This window comes from Buteo buteo, chromosome Z (assembly GCF_964188355.1).
Source record: "Buteo buteo chromosome Z, bButBut1.hap1.1, whole genome shotgun sequence".
NCBI classification, from domain to species: domain Eukaryota; kingdom Metazoa; phylum Chordata; class Aves; order Accipitriformes; family Accipitridae; genus Buteo; species Buteo buteo.
The window spans coordinates 45312136-45328308 of record NC_134204.1 but is presented as its reverse complement, the minus strand read 5'-3'; the positions used below and the strand labels follow the sequence as shown (position 1 = coordinate 45328308).

General features: G+C 39.8%; 1 protein-coding gene across 8 annotated transcripts in view; it reads right to left on the bottom strand.

The window, feature by feature from the left end:
- Window positions 1-16173, bottom strand: part of NTRK2 (neurotrophic receptor tyrosine kinase 2) — a 206705-nt gene that overhangs the window by 124866 nt on the left and 65666 nt on the right. For 3 of the 8 annotated variants that reach the window (XM_075021595.1, XM_075021590.1, XM_075021591.1), the window contains exon 12: window positions 247-318. The exons of the other annotated variants lie outside the window; for them this stretch is intronic. In XM_075021595.1, coding sequence (XP_074877696.1) covers window positions 247-318 — 72 coding nt within the window. The remainder of the gene's footprint in view (window positions 1-246; window positions 319-16173) is intronic. 8 annotated transcript variants of the gene reach the window in all.

Sequence of the window (16173 nt, the reverse complement as noted above, 5' to 3'; positions counted from 1 at the left end):
TAACATGCATCATTAATTATTCACAATTTTGACTGGATATTTTTTTTGACCAAAAATGTATGTATACATGTACACATAGATAATAGGATAGATACAGCCCAGAAATATAACTGAAAACAAATGTAGTGTTTTATAATGACATCTGTTCTAAGAATAAATAATTCTGTAAATTCACCAGGTATGTTTAAAAACTATACAGTCTTTGCTCTTTATACCTTAGGAGTCTGAATAGCTTTATCATCTCACCTTCATTGTCGCAGTCTTGCAATGAAAGCCATATTTGATCTACCAGACCAACTCCTTTTACTTCACCATGAACTGGAATGGAATGCATTACCATTAATGCAATTGTCAAGAGTTTGGTTTGTAATTGCCAATTCTACTCTTTTTTTATATTTATATTTCTTCAACAATTGCTTTATTTTCCATCTTAATCTGCAGGAGAGAAAACATCCATTGTGATACTTCTAGATTGTTCCCAGCTCACATTCTTCACAGTTAACAATTTCTACCATGAGAAGGGCTGTCACTATTAAATGGTATTTTTTGACTGGACTCTACCAGACATGGCTTGCATGTGTGTTTTAGAGCTATAGAAATATGCATGGCTTAAAAATATTTATGAAAAAAATTGTAATATCATACTTTATGATAAGCAGTGAGGAGAAATTCTTCAGTCACTGGCCAGATTCTTCTTGGTGTATATCCTTGGCCTGCAAAGATGAACTTAAGGTACAGATAGCCCCCACTGAAGTCAAGGGTCAATACTTAGTCATACTGCATGGAGCACTTTTTTGCTCAGGGCTTAAGATTTTTGTCTGGGGCTTTTGCTGGGGATCATATACAGACAAAAACCCAATTAACAGCCAAGTCAGTTACTCACTGCATTAAAGAGTCCTCGGAAGACCTAACATCAAAATAGCTTGCTCAGCACCTGGACCTACTCCTTACTCCCAGTAAATCAATCTCTAAACCAACTTGCATTGCCTAAAGCTTCAGCAAGTTGCTATCTGTTGTGCCAGAGACACTGGTGCTCCCTCGTTGCTTCCTGTAAGGCAGGAGGTACCAATGTAGCAGAACAACAGGTTTCCACATCTCCTCCTGTTCTAGTCCAAGGTAGTTCAGCATGAGGCATCGCAATGAACACAAACAAAAGATTTGCAAATGCAATCCTCTCCGTCCTGAGTTTTCAGATACTAGTGCCAAGTATTCTTTGCAATAAGAAAAAATGAACTTCACATGCAAAGGCAGTGGATCTGTGGCCAGCAGACCTGGACATACATTATGAATTCAATGTAGGGACAAACACCTAAAAATAAGAAACATATAAAAGCAAACCCCAGCCAAATGGCAGGGCTCAACTTAAATCATCTACTTAAATTACACCACTTGAAAATCTGTGTAGCTGCACACATATATATATATATATATATACACAACTTCTCTCCAGCATATTTCACATGAGTCACTGAACAGCTTTTCCCTTGGAAATTATATTAACATTAAGGTACTAGTCCCCCACAAAAAAGAAATAGAAATAGATTTTCTATTACTAGCATTTTATGAACAGCATAAAATCAATAGAATATATACAAAACTGATTCGAGCCATATTAAATATGATGTCAGTAGAATGAGCAAAGAGAACTATGGACATTCTTTGACCAATTAGGGATTATTGGATCCATCGTGTTCAACAAGCATGATTAACTGTGTTCATATTCTACAATAAAGTTGACCTCCAGGAGCTTGCTCCTGAAAGTATTATGATAACTCTGAATTCTGCCATGACTTCAGACCTTTACCCTGTCCAGATTTTCCTAAAAAGCAGGAGAAGAAAGAGATGATGCCCTAAATTTTATTTGTTATTTTTCAGCCAACATAAAAATTATACTGGACCACCTTTTTATCTCCTACAAATACATCCAGCTCATTCTACTCAAGTTAACAAATCTTAAATATCACTTTTAAACTACAGAAGTTACATTTAAAAAAGCAGACTCTGTTCAGCAATATGATGTCTATGTGAAAACTGAAGTAATAAGCAAGGATAGGCAGCCTTGCTTGCCTCTTGACAAAGCATCAAACCTGTATTTTAGCAGCCTATTCAGAAAGAAAAATGCTTGGCTGAGAGAATACTCTAAGAGGATTCCAAACAAAAGATATTAAGACATTCTTCTGTATTTGTGAGTGACTGCTTTTGATATTTCTCAAAACAGGAAAGTTATTTTACAGGGACAAAGGTTTCCACCCCTATTAGAGGAACATTGTTTCCTTTCCTGCAATTAAAATACTGAATTGGGTACTCCCCTTAGGATTTACAATATAACTTCCGGAAGTAGGGTTAGTTATTGAGTATGTAACAAGTTTACTTAGTCTATACTGAAACAATTTCTAAATAAGGGGAAAAAATGCACCCAAAAATTTATCCAAAAAAGTACACAAAAAAACTAATAGTTTTTTTTTAACTTTCATTTGCAGCACTGGAAAACAAATTGCCAAAACACATTATGAAGTGTCATAGCCCATGCAGTGGAAGCACCCTTTCCCTCACAAAGACAGAAACTTGATTTTCTTAAACTCAACTCTATTTTAGAAATCTTGCAAAACCAAATGGCTGAGATATGCTATACCAATGTTTCACAACTTTCCTGTCTGTAATGCAACCATAGGATTACTGAGGATAGGGAGGGAGGGGAAAAGCCCCTTTTGTGACTGACATGAAGACATTCACGAGCACAGCAGCCCTGTACTTGGATCAGGGCAGAGCCCTGTCCTGTAATAATCTGGCTTTCTGTCTGAGCCTGACTATGCTAAGAGTTATTGATGACAACCTTGATTAAACTAGTAATTAAATCCTCCAAAACACTGCTATGGCTGGGCAAGGGTTGTGAGAAGGACAGAGACCAAGCAGCAGTTGTGACCTTGAAAGGAAAGTATTGATCAGATTTTGCCTTGTGAAAGGAAGGAGTGGAAACTGAAACCAACCATCCTGAATCATTAATGAGCTCCCACAGTATGCTCCTAACTCCATTTTTTAACATATCCAAGTGGATCTTTCTTCAAGCTTCCTCAAAACCAGCATATTTACCACCTATTAATGAAAAGAAACTGCAAATTCATTGAAGACAACATGAAGTGCCTCTAGGCAACAACTCAAAGATGTCACTTGTTTGTGTACTTCAGACTATATAATACACAACAACATAGATGTTATACATATTTTTAAATAAACATATATGTATGTGTGTGTATTTATACATATTACTGTGAGCAACTAAAAGATGCTCTTGATTGCCTGTGCCACGACCTAGGCTTTCATTAGTATCCACTGATGCAGAATATATTTTTCCAGTCTTTGGATCTTTTCTAAGATTGAAAGGCCTTTGAGCATACTTTCTATAAGGAATATCCACTTGGCCCTAAAAAAGAGGACTTTGTTTGGGGTTTTTTGTTTTGTTTTTTTAAAAAAACCCTTCTTAGAATGGAATGAAATAAAATTATGTGAAAAGTTATAATTTGTGTGGCAGGAAAAATGCAAATAACTGCTGTTTTGTATTGATTAGCATTAAAGCAATATAGAGACGTAAATGGGGAGCAGAAAGCCTACCATTAGATGAGACATCATAAGGTATATGTTAATTTTCTCCTTATTTATCTCTCATTTCACTACATCCTCCTTCTTAGTGAGTTTTCCCTCCTCAATACATTCTTCAGTTTTTCTCCTGAAGTCTCCTTTCCTACAAATTGTCTCCAATACCTCTTCTTTAGGTAGGTCCAGGTACTGTGCTAGTTACTGTAACACAAAGAAAGCCTCCTCCTTTGGTCTTGGCTCACCTAGCAGTCCTACTGCAAATCATAGTCTAACTATTAATATATTTCAACAGAGAAGTCATAATTTAGGTTACAGAACTGATTTTCTGATTTCAAAATGCCTTTATTAAAAAAATAAACCATGTTAAAAGATTGAAAAAATAAGCAGAGGGTTTTTTTTAAATGTGATCAAACCAAGGGAACTTGAAGAAAACCCTCCAACAGCCAAATGATCGTTGACTGTAGAAATCTCCCCAGAGAGATGATGCTCAACAAAGAAAGGTATACCAACAAGGTGCAAATATGAAAAGATTTTTGTCTTTACCATCCACTATACAAAGGAATAAACGCAACTTCTGTCACCACTGCCACACAGCAGTGCATTGCCAGAAGTCTATAGGCTGTATCTGCACAAAGGAGTGCTCAGTGCTGTCAAAGACAGTGAGTTCACATGAGTAGGAAGCTGGCTGTCTTCAAAATATCTATGTGATTAGTTTCCCTTTAATTCCCTATGTAATGACCAATATTTCCACTGTCTAGAGATTAGAAATCTTCCTTAGAAATACCCTCTTTTTCAAGGACAATATGGAACATTGACAAAGGCAAGAATTACTACTGCTTGAATTAAATTCAGGTACCTTCTGTAATAATAGGATATAAAAACCCACTAGAGTAACAGTGCTGCTTCTATACTTAATGATTACTGAATTAAGGTCTTAAAATAAAATATTAAGCATTATCTTATACAAAGTGTATACGTGTTTAAAAATTCAATACTGCAAAATCACACTCAAAAGGAGATTATCCCTCCTGCCCTAAACTCTGAAATATGGTTCTGCTCACCATGGAAATTTACATTTTTGTATGCTAGCGAAAAACATCCAAAAAAGATTAAAAGATTGTAGGTAAGGACCAAGTGAGCTAGGCAATGATAAGGACACTCAAGAAAGAAAGAGATGAGCTGTGGGTTACAGTGACAGACTACGTATGAAGGACAATGTGCAAACCTACACTATCACAAAGTCAGAAACCAATGTGTCTTCAGTGTTAGTCCAAAACTGCAGTATGACCATACAGTAAGTTTAGCAAGAATCTGGTGACAGACAGCTTTACATCAGGAATTACATTGTGCTATACAGGAAGAGAAGAATAATTTGTAATGTTATTGTTCAGTTTACATTTTCACTCTACCATTGTCTGTTCCATAAGATACAGGTAATGAACAATGAGGTGTTTCAGTGCCATGAATTGGACACTATCTAAATGCCATATCTAAGGGTCTATAAGACCTATGAATTAATTCTTTCTGATAAAAAGAGACTATTCCAAATCAAAAGACCATTATTAAATATCTTGTTCCATTTACATTTCAAAGAGTTACAAAACTTCCCACTTTTGGTTATGTAGTTTTAGTCAGTCCCATGGCTCTTCATAGACTTTATACAAAATCAAGGAGGAATAAAAGGCAGTGGAATGCTCCTCTGTAAAAAAAGTTTACAATCTTGGCTATAACTACTAGAGCGACCTAACATCAGAGAGGACCTGTAATGATTTTTAAAAAATGAGCTGCATACAATCTTATGCATAAGTCTGTAATTTACAGGCCAAGGGCAAAATTCTCCTCTTCCATGCACACTACAAATACAGTATCTGTGGAGCCTATTACAGTGCTTATTCTGCACTCACTGGTAGCTCCTATTTCGATCAGTAGTGTTTCTGGTGCTGAAAAAGCAATACGACGTGGCAGACAGGCTAGGGCAAAGAGGATTGCTCTCACTGCTGGCTGAACACTGCAGCACCCATCACCATGACACAGCTAGCAATCCTTCTGATTTAACAGAGATAATCCACAGTTCTAATCAGCTGCTTCTGTGTACACAATTATTTGCACATGGTGGGTGGGAAAGACCTCAATTTTTTTGCACTTATGATTTTAATTGTACATATTGCACACAATGAAATTCACTGTATTCCTTGAAATATCAAGAGAAAGTCTGGTTACTGCTTGCATTTGTTACTGTATTCTTTGATGCATTCACATCTAATCTTGTGATGACGTGTGAATAGCACAGGTCAGATTAAGTAAACCTTTGCCAACAAAGGTGTCCTGTCTAGGGGCCAGGCTGAGTGCCACTGTACAGAGCTTTGCAAAACAAGCTTTCTCATCTTCCTTTGATCCTGTAGCAGCTGTGGCACAAGAAGCACATTTCTTGGCCCCAGCTGTCTGATTTTCAGTGTCACTGGTCTGGCCTTGGTTCATCCCAAGTTGAAGTTTAAATATTTTTTCTTTTTCATTTTGTTTTGTTAAAAAGGCATGCTGGAATTCATGACTATGCAGACTCAACAAGGGGCACTGCAAAAGAGAGGTGACTGCAGGGCACTGTTATTAGCTAAGGAGCAGGACATTTCTCACAACAGAAGCACAGATTTCTTCCTCTGGTCCGATGATATTATTTTGAAACATACATACCTGCTGGTATCAAATTCCACACTAACAAACTAGCCCCACAACCATACACTTCCACCGACTGCAAGAGCTTGATGTCAGGTTGGCAGCAGTTAGAGAGGAGAGAAAAGCTGGCTTCCCAAGCTTTCACTCTGCTGTTACAGAGCTCAGAGCAGTTCCTGGCCCCAGTTATGGTGACTGACCTAGGTGTGGTAATCTTTGCAAGATATCTGTAAAGGGTGCATTCCCAATACTGGCCTGACCTAGAACAAACTCTTACACTGTTGTTCTGATACACATCATCTGGCCTTTCTCTCACTTCATCAGAGTTTGTCAGAGCTCACAGCTCTCAATCCTCTCCCCTCACTGCCTTTTCTCTTGCTTTCATCAGGTAGGGTTACCGATTCATTCTTTTCTTCATTCACTTTCCCACTGATTTTTTTGCTCCTCTCCATGACATCAGGGACCACTCTTTCAAAGCCAGGTTGGGACCTCCCCCAGATGGACAGAAAATCACACCACCCCTGTTTCTGTAATCTTCCAGCTGACAGAAATTAGTGCCACCTTCCTCATCATAATTCACTATTGCATCTTCAATCCCAGCAACTTCTCCACAACTTTGGGCTCCTGTCTTAATCCCTGCCTGCTCTCCTCTTTGTACTCAGAAGATAATCAATGCTTCAAGTACAAAACTGGAAAAGGGTGTGATTTTTGCCTTCTTTGGCTTGCTTTCCCTAGTTATATGACAATGTTTTCCTTAACTATACTACAACCTTTTCCTTTTTCCCCATTACAGTTTAAGAAATTCCCTACCTGCTCACCTCTTCTAGTCTTCTCACTTGGACCCAAAAATCTCCCCTCATAGTTTCACTTACCTCTTTTTTCACCCCCCCACCTCGTTCTTCTGTATCATTTCTCACTTAGCCTAACTTCTCCCACAGGGAAGGCAGGCTTTGATCTTCCCCTTTTTAAAACAAAGTAATCCCATCTGTCTCTCAAAATATTACTGTATTTCTCATTGAGCTCACTGAATGAATTGCAAGAGGTTCACCTGGTCTTATTCTTGGATATCAGCCCTCTGTCTATGACCTCCCTGGTTCGCATCTAAGACCTTACTCAGTGTAGTCCTGACCCATGACTATATTTCCTAGTACCCTTACATAACATACCATTCACCTTCTGTGCTAAGACTTTTGCATGACTCATGGTTCAAAGCTATTTGTTCTATCCAAACTGCCACACACTACACTTCTTTACAAAACGATCCTTGAATTCCTTACAGTCTGTCTCAGAAATAAGAAAAGAAAGCATCACTTTTTTCACAAAGTAGCAGTCAAGGTGATGCTAGTACAAGGAATCTCCAACAACTTGTACTACTGAAGACAGATGAAAATCTACACAAGGAACTAGAACACATTATTTTGCAGAAAAGGAAAACTTATTCTGTTCAGTCTGGCTACAAGAATCATGCAAAATCATGCAAAATTCACTTTTCTTATTTTTCAATCTTTAAAATTTTAGACCTGGTTTGCATTATTAGCAACTCCTTTTAGTGAAATTAAACAACAGAAATGTGTCAGAGCTACAATAACATTTCAAAAGATGACTCATAAGCAGTGAAGTCATGAAGTATTGAAAAAATTGACATATTTGTTTTTTAAGTGACTATAACTCTACTGGACAAATAAAAATATTCAAACACCATAAAGTTCTGCTAAACAAAGCAGAAAACTATTTTGAGTCACACTTAAGATGGTATTTATCTGCCCATAGCTGACAGGCTATGCACCAAACCAGGAATGTGTAAGCATACATGAACATGAACATGAACATACATGAACCCGTCTGTGTAAAAAGGATTCATCAGTTCAGGCTACAGCCTGTGTTCATACCTACCACTAGATACATGCAGTTTTTGTACTGGCATCAGCAAAATACTTTTTGCTGTACCTTTTATGCTTTACACACACACCAGCCAATGCAGTCAGGTACATCTGAAGTGCAGCTAAGGGCACCCTCTAAAAATTCAGTTCCTTAAACTCCCTCTTCCATAACCTTTTGTAGCTAAGACACACCTAGGAGAATTGGTCCTGGTCCACATCTTGTCCAGAAGAGGTTCAGGAGAGACCTTATTAGCTGGGGCTCTTTTCTGTTACATTTTTTTAAGTCCTGTCATGTTGGCTGGAAGCAGTATTCCAGCAAAACATTGATATTTCATCCCCTATTTAAGAAGCTATTTAAGAACCACTCTAAGATGCCTCCCTCATCCAGAGTCCACTGTGTTACAGTGCCAAGGTTAATTGAGGAGCTAAAGGCCAGGATTAAGTTCCACCTATTCTCTGGGAGGATTTAGTTTCCCATGTTACTATAAAGATACTTTTCTAGATGCACATGGCAGCTGACACAGCCAACTGCAGGACCTCTGCCTGCTGTACTACCCTCCCCAAAGAAATGCTAAGTCCCATCAATCTAAATGAGTCCAATTCCCATCTACGCTCATTTACTGGCAGGGTAGTATAAAGGGGCCATTGTGTAAAAAAGAGTCAGGCTCGCTGACCTTTTTATTTTTTTTTCTCAGTGAAGTATGCCATCAGCATACCAACATCTTTAGATACCAATGATCCATTCTGTGCAGCCCACTTCCTCCTCCCCTTTCCAAAATCCCCCCACTTAGCAGGGACATTACTTCAGTTTTAAACATTAAGACAGCTCTTTGACTAGGTAACAGTAATAAACACTGAATTCTGAAGTCTCCACTGTAGCTGAGGTTCTTCGTTTTTTTTTCCTCTCACACTGAAGCAAAACAAACTGGTGACCAAGTTGCTGAACTGAAAAAAAACATTTCAATTAAAGCATTTCCATAATATTGTTCACTGTCCTGAATGTATTTCAGGACTGTAACAGAGGAGAAATGTTATGAGTAGTCAGCTGCAATGGAATGGGTTGGAAAAAGACAGGGTATCTAACTAGCTAACTCTGAAGTATCTAATTAAAATTTAAGTAAACTTGGGAGTTAGGAGAGCTGGAAGAGGCACTGGGAAACTCTCAGAAGCTCTCTGCCTTGTACTTAAAAGGCAAGTAATAAATGACAGGAATTAATTTAGTGTGCACGAAGTATGGGAGCTCAGTGGCAAAGAGATCACTGTTCCAAGGCCAGCTGGTGTATGCAACAGTGCACAGGAACATCTTTTTTGTACAGGCAGTGGTCAGTGAGAACAGTGCTCAGCTTTATGCAATCAAAGCACCGGTTTCTGTAAGCATAGCTTGTACTTAGCAAAAATGTTGTTGTGGCTGCCGGGAGCAAGTCAAAGTTTGCGAAAGTTACCATCACTGCAGTACCTAAGCACTTAAAGGCTAGGCGATGTCATTGTGATTAATAGTGAATGTCTATTGTGGCATGAACATTTTTCAAACTACACAGATGGGTCACAGCCAGTTGCATAAAGACTGCAAACACACAATAGGAATTCCTCTCCCTTTGGCACCAGGAGGGTAGAACCATCAGTCCAGAACTGCCACAGGAAACACCAGCACTGCACTCGATTGCTGCTGTAGAAGGAAGGTACAGGAAGGCAGAGGAGACAGTCTTATCCTTTTCCCAGGAATATTAACTCCTCACAATTCAAATATGGCACATTTGGGCCTGAACCATGTAACTGGACAGATGCTTCCAGCCCCTGCAGGAACATACAGACTCTGACCTGAGCTCAGGAACTGTCCAAACACACCAAAGCGAAAAGCAGGGGTTCAAACTGTCCAAGTCTCTCTCTGGCCTCAGAACTGTATGGTCCAACAGTCTGAAAGCATAAACGCTCCTCAGTTTCTCTGTTGGTTTGCTATCATGCTCCTCTTGTGCATGGTGCGTGGCCTGTATCATATGCCATGTGTAAGACCCAGGTATAGGCTGCTTTACCAAGGAGCGAAAGGAAGATTGCTTCCTCTAGTTCCTCTGCATGCATGCTAGATCATCTGGTGAATTTCACCCTAAATCAACTATAAAAAATTTCAAAGTATTACTTTGCTAAGATAAAGCTATGTGTACTTTATATATACTCTTCTTTACCAAAGCAACAGGGTGCTTAAGAGCCAGAGAGAAGGAAATTTTCTCTGCCTTGCCAGCCTTTCTGTGTGCAGCAGGCGTAGAATGCAAGAACAGCCATGTTGGTCCAAACAAATGAACACCTCTTGCCCTGACTCTGACAGGGGCCAGAAGTATCTGCCTGAGGGATCATGTAAGCACAGAGCAAACACGTAGTCACACTTAACCAGAATACCTTTGCAGCCCAAAGATTTCACGTGCCAGTGGTGATGCCTTTATGCTTAATAGCTGTATCACTCAAACTCACAGCCTCTGGGCACAGAACAGGCCCTGTGCCATTCACCTGGCTCACAACCTGCACCCACAGGGCACCCGGGGTTTACTGTGCCACTGGAAGATTGCATGACTTCTTCTGATGGCAGCAGAATAGCCTGCATTAATGTTTGCCTGGAGCATGCAGGGAGAGGCTATTGCAAGAGCAGCTGCAATGCACAAGCTTCAGGCACCATGAGAAGTAGTTACAATACATGCCTAGCTGGCAAGCTGGCACTTGGAAGCACAGAAAAAGAGAAATTTAGCAGCTACCTACTGCTCTCCAAAGTGACTGAGGGCTATGAGAGGTCACAGGAACCTCCGAGAGGATGGCAGTGGGCAGAAATATTTAGCTGGTGGTAGCCACAAACACAGAATTTGACTGCCAGTTTTAATTTGACCCTCAAGCAGCTAGAGTGTGAGAGACATTCAATAAAGGAGCAGCTGCATCAGAGCCAGCTGAAGACCTAAATCACGGGCTGCTCTTGGCACATATCCCCATGTGCCCTAGGAAAAGGACAGATAATAGTGCAGTTCTAGGGGTGGTGGGAGGGAATACTACAATGGCCCCCTCCCAAAAAATTAAGGGGTGTCAAGAAATTCTGGTTCAGACACTATTGTGGAAAAAGGAGTATTTGAAAGGGCACAAACATAGAGAGATTAGGCTTCTTGGAAGCCCTTCGGTAACAAACGTTTCAGCCATGGCCGCCAGATCCTGTGCCTGAGCACTCCCAGTTGAAATACAGCATTACTGTAACTCAATTCACTGATTTTTAAGGCGTGTTTCTCTCCAAGTTTGAATTACTCACAACATCTTCTGACCAGAACTGAACTTAATTTCTCCTACTTTACAAGGCCATATAAGGCATGTCTCTTTGTTGGGCCTGGCCTTGTTGAATGTGAAGGCAAATCCATGAACACAGACACTCCTCACAAGGGTTACAAATGAACTCCTCCAGCTGTGGATGCTTCTGTGTACTCTCTGCAGGCGAGTTGTGGCAGTGCAAAGATTGTGCCATGACTGTAGGCTATCCTCTTCCCTCCTGTCACTCCGTGAGGATGATGCATTTGAAATCCACAATGAATCTGACGGAAAAAGTCTGAGTTGTCAGATGTGCCAGCTCTGTATTATCATACCACCAAGGCTGAGGGTGAGCAAGAAGGAAAGGGGCTGGTAGAGGGAAGAGGACCACAGTCAGGCTGGCTGGCCAAACTGCCAGGAAGAAGTGAAGCTTCACAACAAATACTTTGTCATCTATCAGAGACACATGAAGGACTTTTTAGAAATACTTCTTGCATGTTTGCATTACTCCACTTTGTGCTCCAGGGCATTCAGCTACACCAGGCAGTTGAAGAAACAGTGGCATTAACCTTTAACGCTAAGAAAAAATCCTGACCTAGAATAAATAATAGTAACTGAACAGTTTGTCCATTTTACTTCATTATAAAGGACCCTATTACATTGATCCCACTTCACCACCATTTTAAGAAGCTCCAAAATATCAAATAGAACAAAACAGAAAGATTCTCAAGCCTGCCTTAATTTTTTTTAAAAAATCTCAAAGAAGCAAGACTGATCTCATTTTGCTAGATCTGGTTTCTCATTCTTCCTGTTTTCTGGTATTGGTGAGGTGAACAGTGTTAAATGGGACAAAACAAGTCAGAGGTCAAAAAAGAGAGAATGAGAGACTCTTGTTTAAAAAAGGCAATTCTGATTTTCATGTTGAAAGCAGGTGTTAGGAGAAAATGGGCTTTGAAGGAAGCACAAAAAGCTACTTCAAAACAGAGAAGACCATTCCCATTTCACCTCATCACTCATTTATATGGGAAAAAGGCATTATTTATAAAACATTATTCTGATCCTTACACTGGATTATCATCCAGGCTGAGGACTGAATATAGCCCTAATGTTTTAACTAAGTAAATGTGAAAAGCTAAAACAGTGGCCACTGTGAGGGACAGAGGCACACTTATATCATACCAGTGAGGAAGCACTGCAGTGGTACAGTATCTCCAGGAAAAGAACAACTGAGAACAGCTATGAGTGTTCAGCTACCCATAAAGAAAACACCTTGAGGAATTCATGGGCTGCAGTGGTGGGGCTGTGTCAATAGCTAATATATAAAGCTGCTCCCAGGTTATAGCTATCCTGGGAGATGATAAACATACATTGGTGTGTGTGTGTGTGTGTGTGAAAAAGAGACATTAAAGGATTCATTCAAATAAAATAATCTTATTTGAACTTTTGCCCAGAGTTGAAATAAAACCTAAAGTGTTCCTATTACTAGATATTCAAGTAGCTTGGCTACCTTGTGTCTTATTTCTTCTTAATTCCTGTGAACTTTCATACTTCCTCATTTCTTCCTAAGCAGAAACAGCATTGCTACAACAATGGCTTTACAGCACTTCTTGTTCATTCTGAAAGAAGAAACACCATGAACCTGGCAAAAAAATCTATTCTTGATGCTTTTTGCAAATATTCAGATCCAAGGATTGTAATGCCATGAGACTGTACAAACAAAACAAAGGCATCTTCAGATGCATTAAAGGAAGCTGTTGATAAAAGGCTACCCTGTGTGTTTTTGCAAAATCGGGCAAGAAAGAACAAGCGGTTTGCCTGATTTGGGGAAAGTTCAAATAAACATCAGAAAACTTCAAAAATCATATTCAGTCTGTGAGCAGTTTTTGTTTGTGGGGCTTTTTTAGACACACATTTGCCTAGGACATACTTAAAACAAGTCTTCATTCTTTGTGATTCCGCCCATGCTACTTTGAAAGACGCAGCTCCACCACAGGAAGCAGAACGACAACAGCTGTGAGGAGAGCTACAGCACAGTGCTGTGTGCCAGCCAGGCTCTGAGCCCATGATGAATCTTCCCGTTGTGCAAAATTCAATACTGAATGCTTTTACAGGAACGAAAGAAAAAAGGGCACTCCAACTGTACTAAGATCTCGTCATCTGCTAACAGAATTGATAAGTAGAAACCATGGCCACGCATTTAAAAACAAGTTTTTTATGAAATTCATGAAGCACAGTAATTGCATTATCTACTATTCAGGACAAGCACAGGGTTTGTCCCAAGCTCAGGAGGAAAAAAAAAAAAAAAAGTTCAAACTTCAGAGCCGTTAACAGAAATCAATGCAACTCAATCAGGGATGGAATCCTATGTCAGTCTTTGAAAGCTGAGGAATGCAAATGGAAGGAAACTCACATAAAATCCAACAGGTATTGTAAAGGAGTGGAGCAAAGTCCTAAGCAAAGTATACTTGTAATCCCCAGTGGTGTTATTCAGCTGAGACTCACATACCTGAGCCAAATAATTTCCCTGAAAAAGATGTCACTGTACTCTAAATAGCATGCAGTCTACTGCAATCTTTCAGTATTCCTGTCTTCACAATTAAGCCAGTATTCAAAGGCAACACAGAACAGCTCAAAAAGCATCTTTGTCCACATGCCACCTTTATGTACCCCTTTTTTGTTCCCCTGCAGTGTGAGTCAATGTGTCCAGTGACAAGCAGACAATGGGCACAAACTGAAATAGAGGAAATTTAATTTAAACATAAGGGAAAAAAAAAAGTACTGTACGGGGGCACACATTGACCATAGAGGTTGTGGAGCCTCCATCCTTGGAGATATTCAATCCCAGCTGGCCACAGCCCTGAGCAACCTGCAGTTGCTCACCCTACTTTGAGCGGAGGGTTGGACTAGACACTCTCAGAGTGTCTGCCAGCCTTAGCTGTTCTGAGTAAGTATAAACTGGACCAGCGCCCAGGAGCAGCCTCTAACAGCACCTCTGCTGCCAGCTACTTCCATATTAGCCTTTTCCCTAGCTGGAGAACATACAATGGACCTCATGTCCACCAGGAATACCTTCTATTTATCTACTATCCATGTTCCCATCCACGTTGTTTGAGAACTGCTTGGTTTTCAGCATGTAGTTTTCTACCATCATCTAGCCTCAACATTTCTTCAAATGGTGATCACAACCAAGCACATATTTACTTTGTAGTAAATGGTGCTTAAAGCAGTGGAGAACTGGAACCACTCAAAAAAAAACCAAAACAAAACAAAAAAAACAACCAAAAAAAAACCCCATAGGCTGGCTTTGCTATTCTTTGCTCATTTTCCTTCATCCCATTCACTCCCCACTTCTGAACTTCTTCCAACCTGTCTTTGTGTCTCATCTCACTCTGATTACATGTAAACATTTAATTATTATGACCCACCTTCTCTCCCACCTCCTACTCCTCTCGTCCTCATATTTCTTCCTATGTCCAGTCTCATTTCTCTCTAAAATTCTCCATGGGCTAAACCACAATCTGTCCTCACAAACTAATGCATTCCCAAACCAGCATGACCTGCATATGGGCAAAAATTCGTACAAAAGCAAGTAAGTGTTTGCCCTTTGCACATAAGAAACTAAAAGAGAAACTCTTGAGTTCTGTAAAATAAAGACTTGTGAAGCAAATATAGGTGTAGACTGAACATGGGGTTGGGGCTCTGCAGTTTACACCTTTAAGACTGACTCTTCTCTTCTGCCACTACCCTGACCTAGGAGCTGTGTGCTATTCCTGTAAGCCTTGACCCCTATCAAGGTAGAGCCCTGGCAGCTGTGATTTTCAGCTCTCCTTTCAGCTCTAATCCATTATTAGTCTCATTTCTCTTCAGCCTCTTTCCATTTTGTCTCTAAGCTGTCCTCTACTCAGCATCTCCCTAGTTCACCAGTTCATTTCACTTCATGCGCACCACATACATGTGCACTCAAGGAGTGTACACTTCTTTTTGGGTGAGGGAGAGTGGAATACAACAGGTACTTATTTACAGTCACTTTCCATATATTTTCACTAATAACAGGCATGAGGCCTCAGATAATTTTCCTGTGTTAATAACATCCACCAGTATAGTACTCTGAATCATGAAAAGCTCTCAAGTTAATAACTCCCTTTCTGCCTCAATCATTACAGCTGAGTTTGAATTTTTGCAACCAAAGGAGAGCATAGTCAAATGCACCATGTCATCATTAAAAATTCCCCAGCTTTGGATTTGAGATGTGTCCCTAAATCCTTTGTTATATATGGGGCATTTTGTCCACTAGCTTGTTCCTACTGCAGAACCAGAGCTACATTCCTCTCTTACGTCTTGCACTTTAGGATCAGACTCAGGAAAACCAGTACCAGACAGAAACAGAAACCTGAGACCTACAGACCAAATTTTATATAAATAATAACAATGGAAACCTAGAAATGCCTAACAGTAAGTTCTGATAGGGTGACATGCTTTAAGAGACATCTCTTTTTCTTTACTGGAACACAAGAGAATGGTGGCTTAAATATTTTAAGATCTTTGTAAAATCCCCTACAAAAATTACTTTCACAGATCAGTTTATAAGAACCCTCATTCTTTGAAGTACTTAAAACAATTTGCTCCTTCAGGCTAAGGTCCTCAGAAGCATTAACAACTCTATCTTCCAAATGTACATGTGATAAGTAACTATTACTGCCCCCATTATACAAGTGATGCACCTGAGACAGACAATTTGTATGAACTGCCCATGACTGCAGGG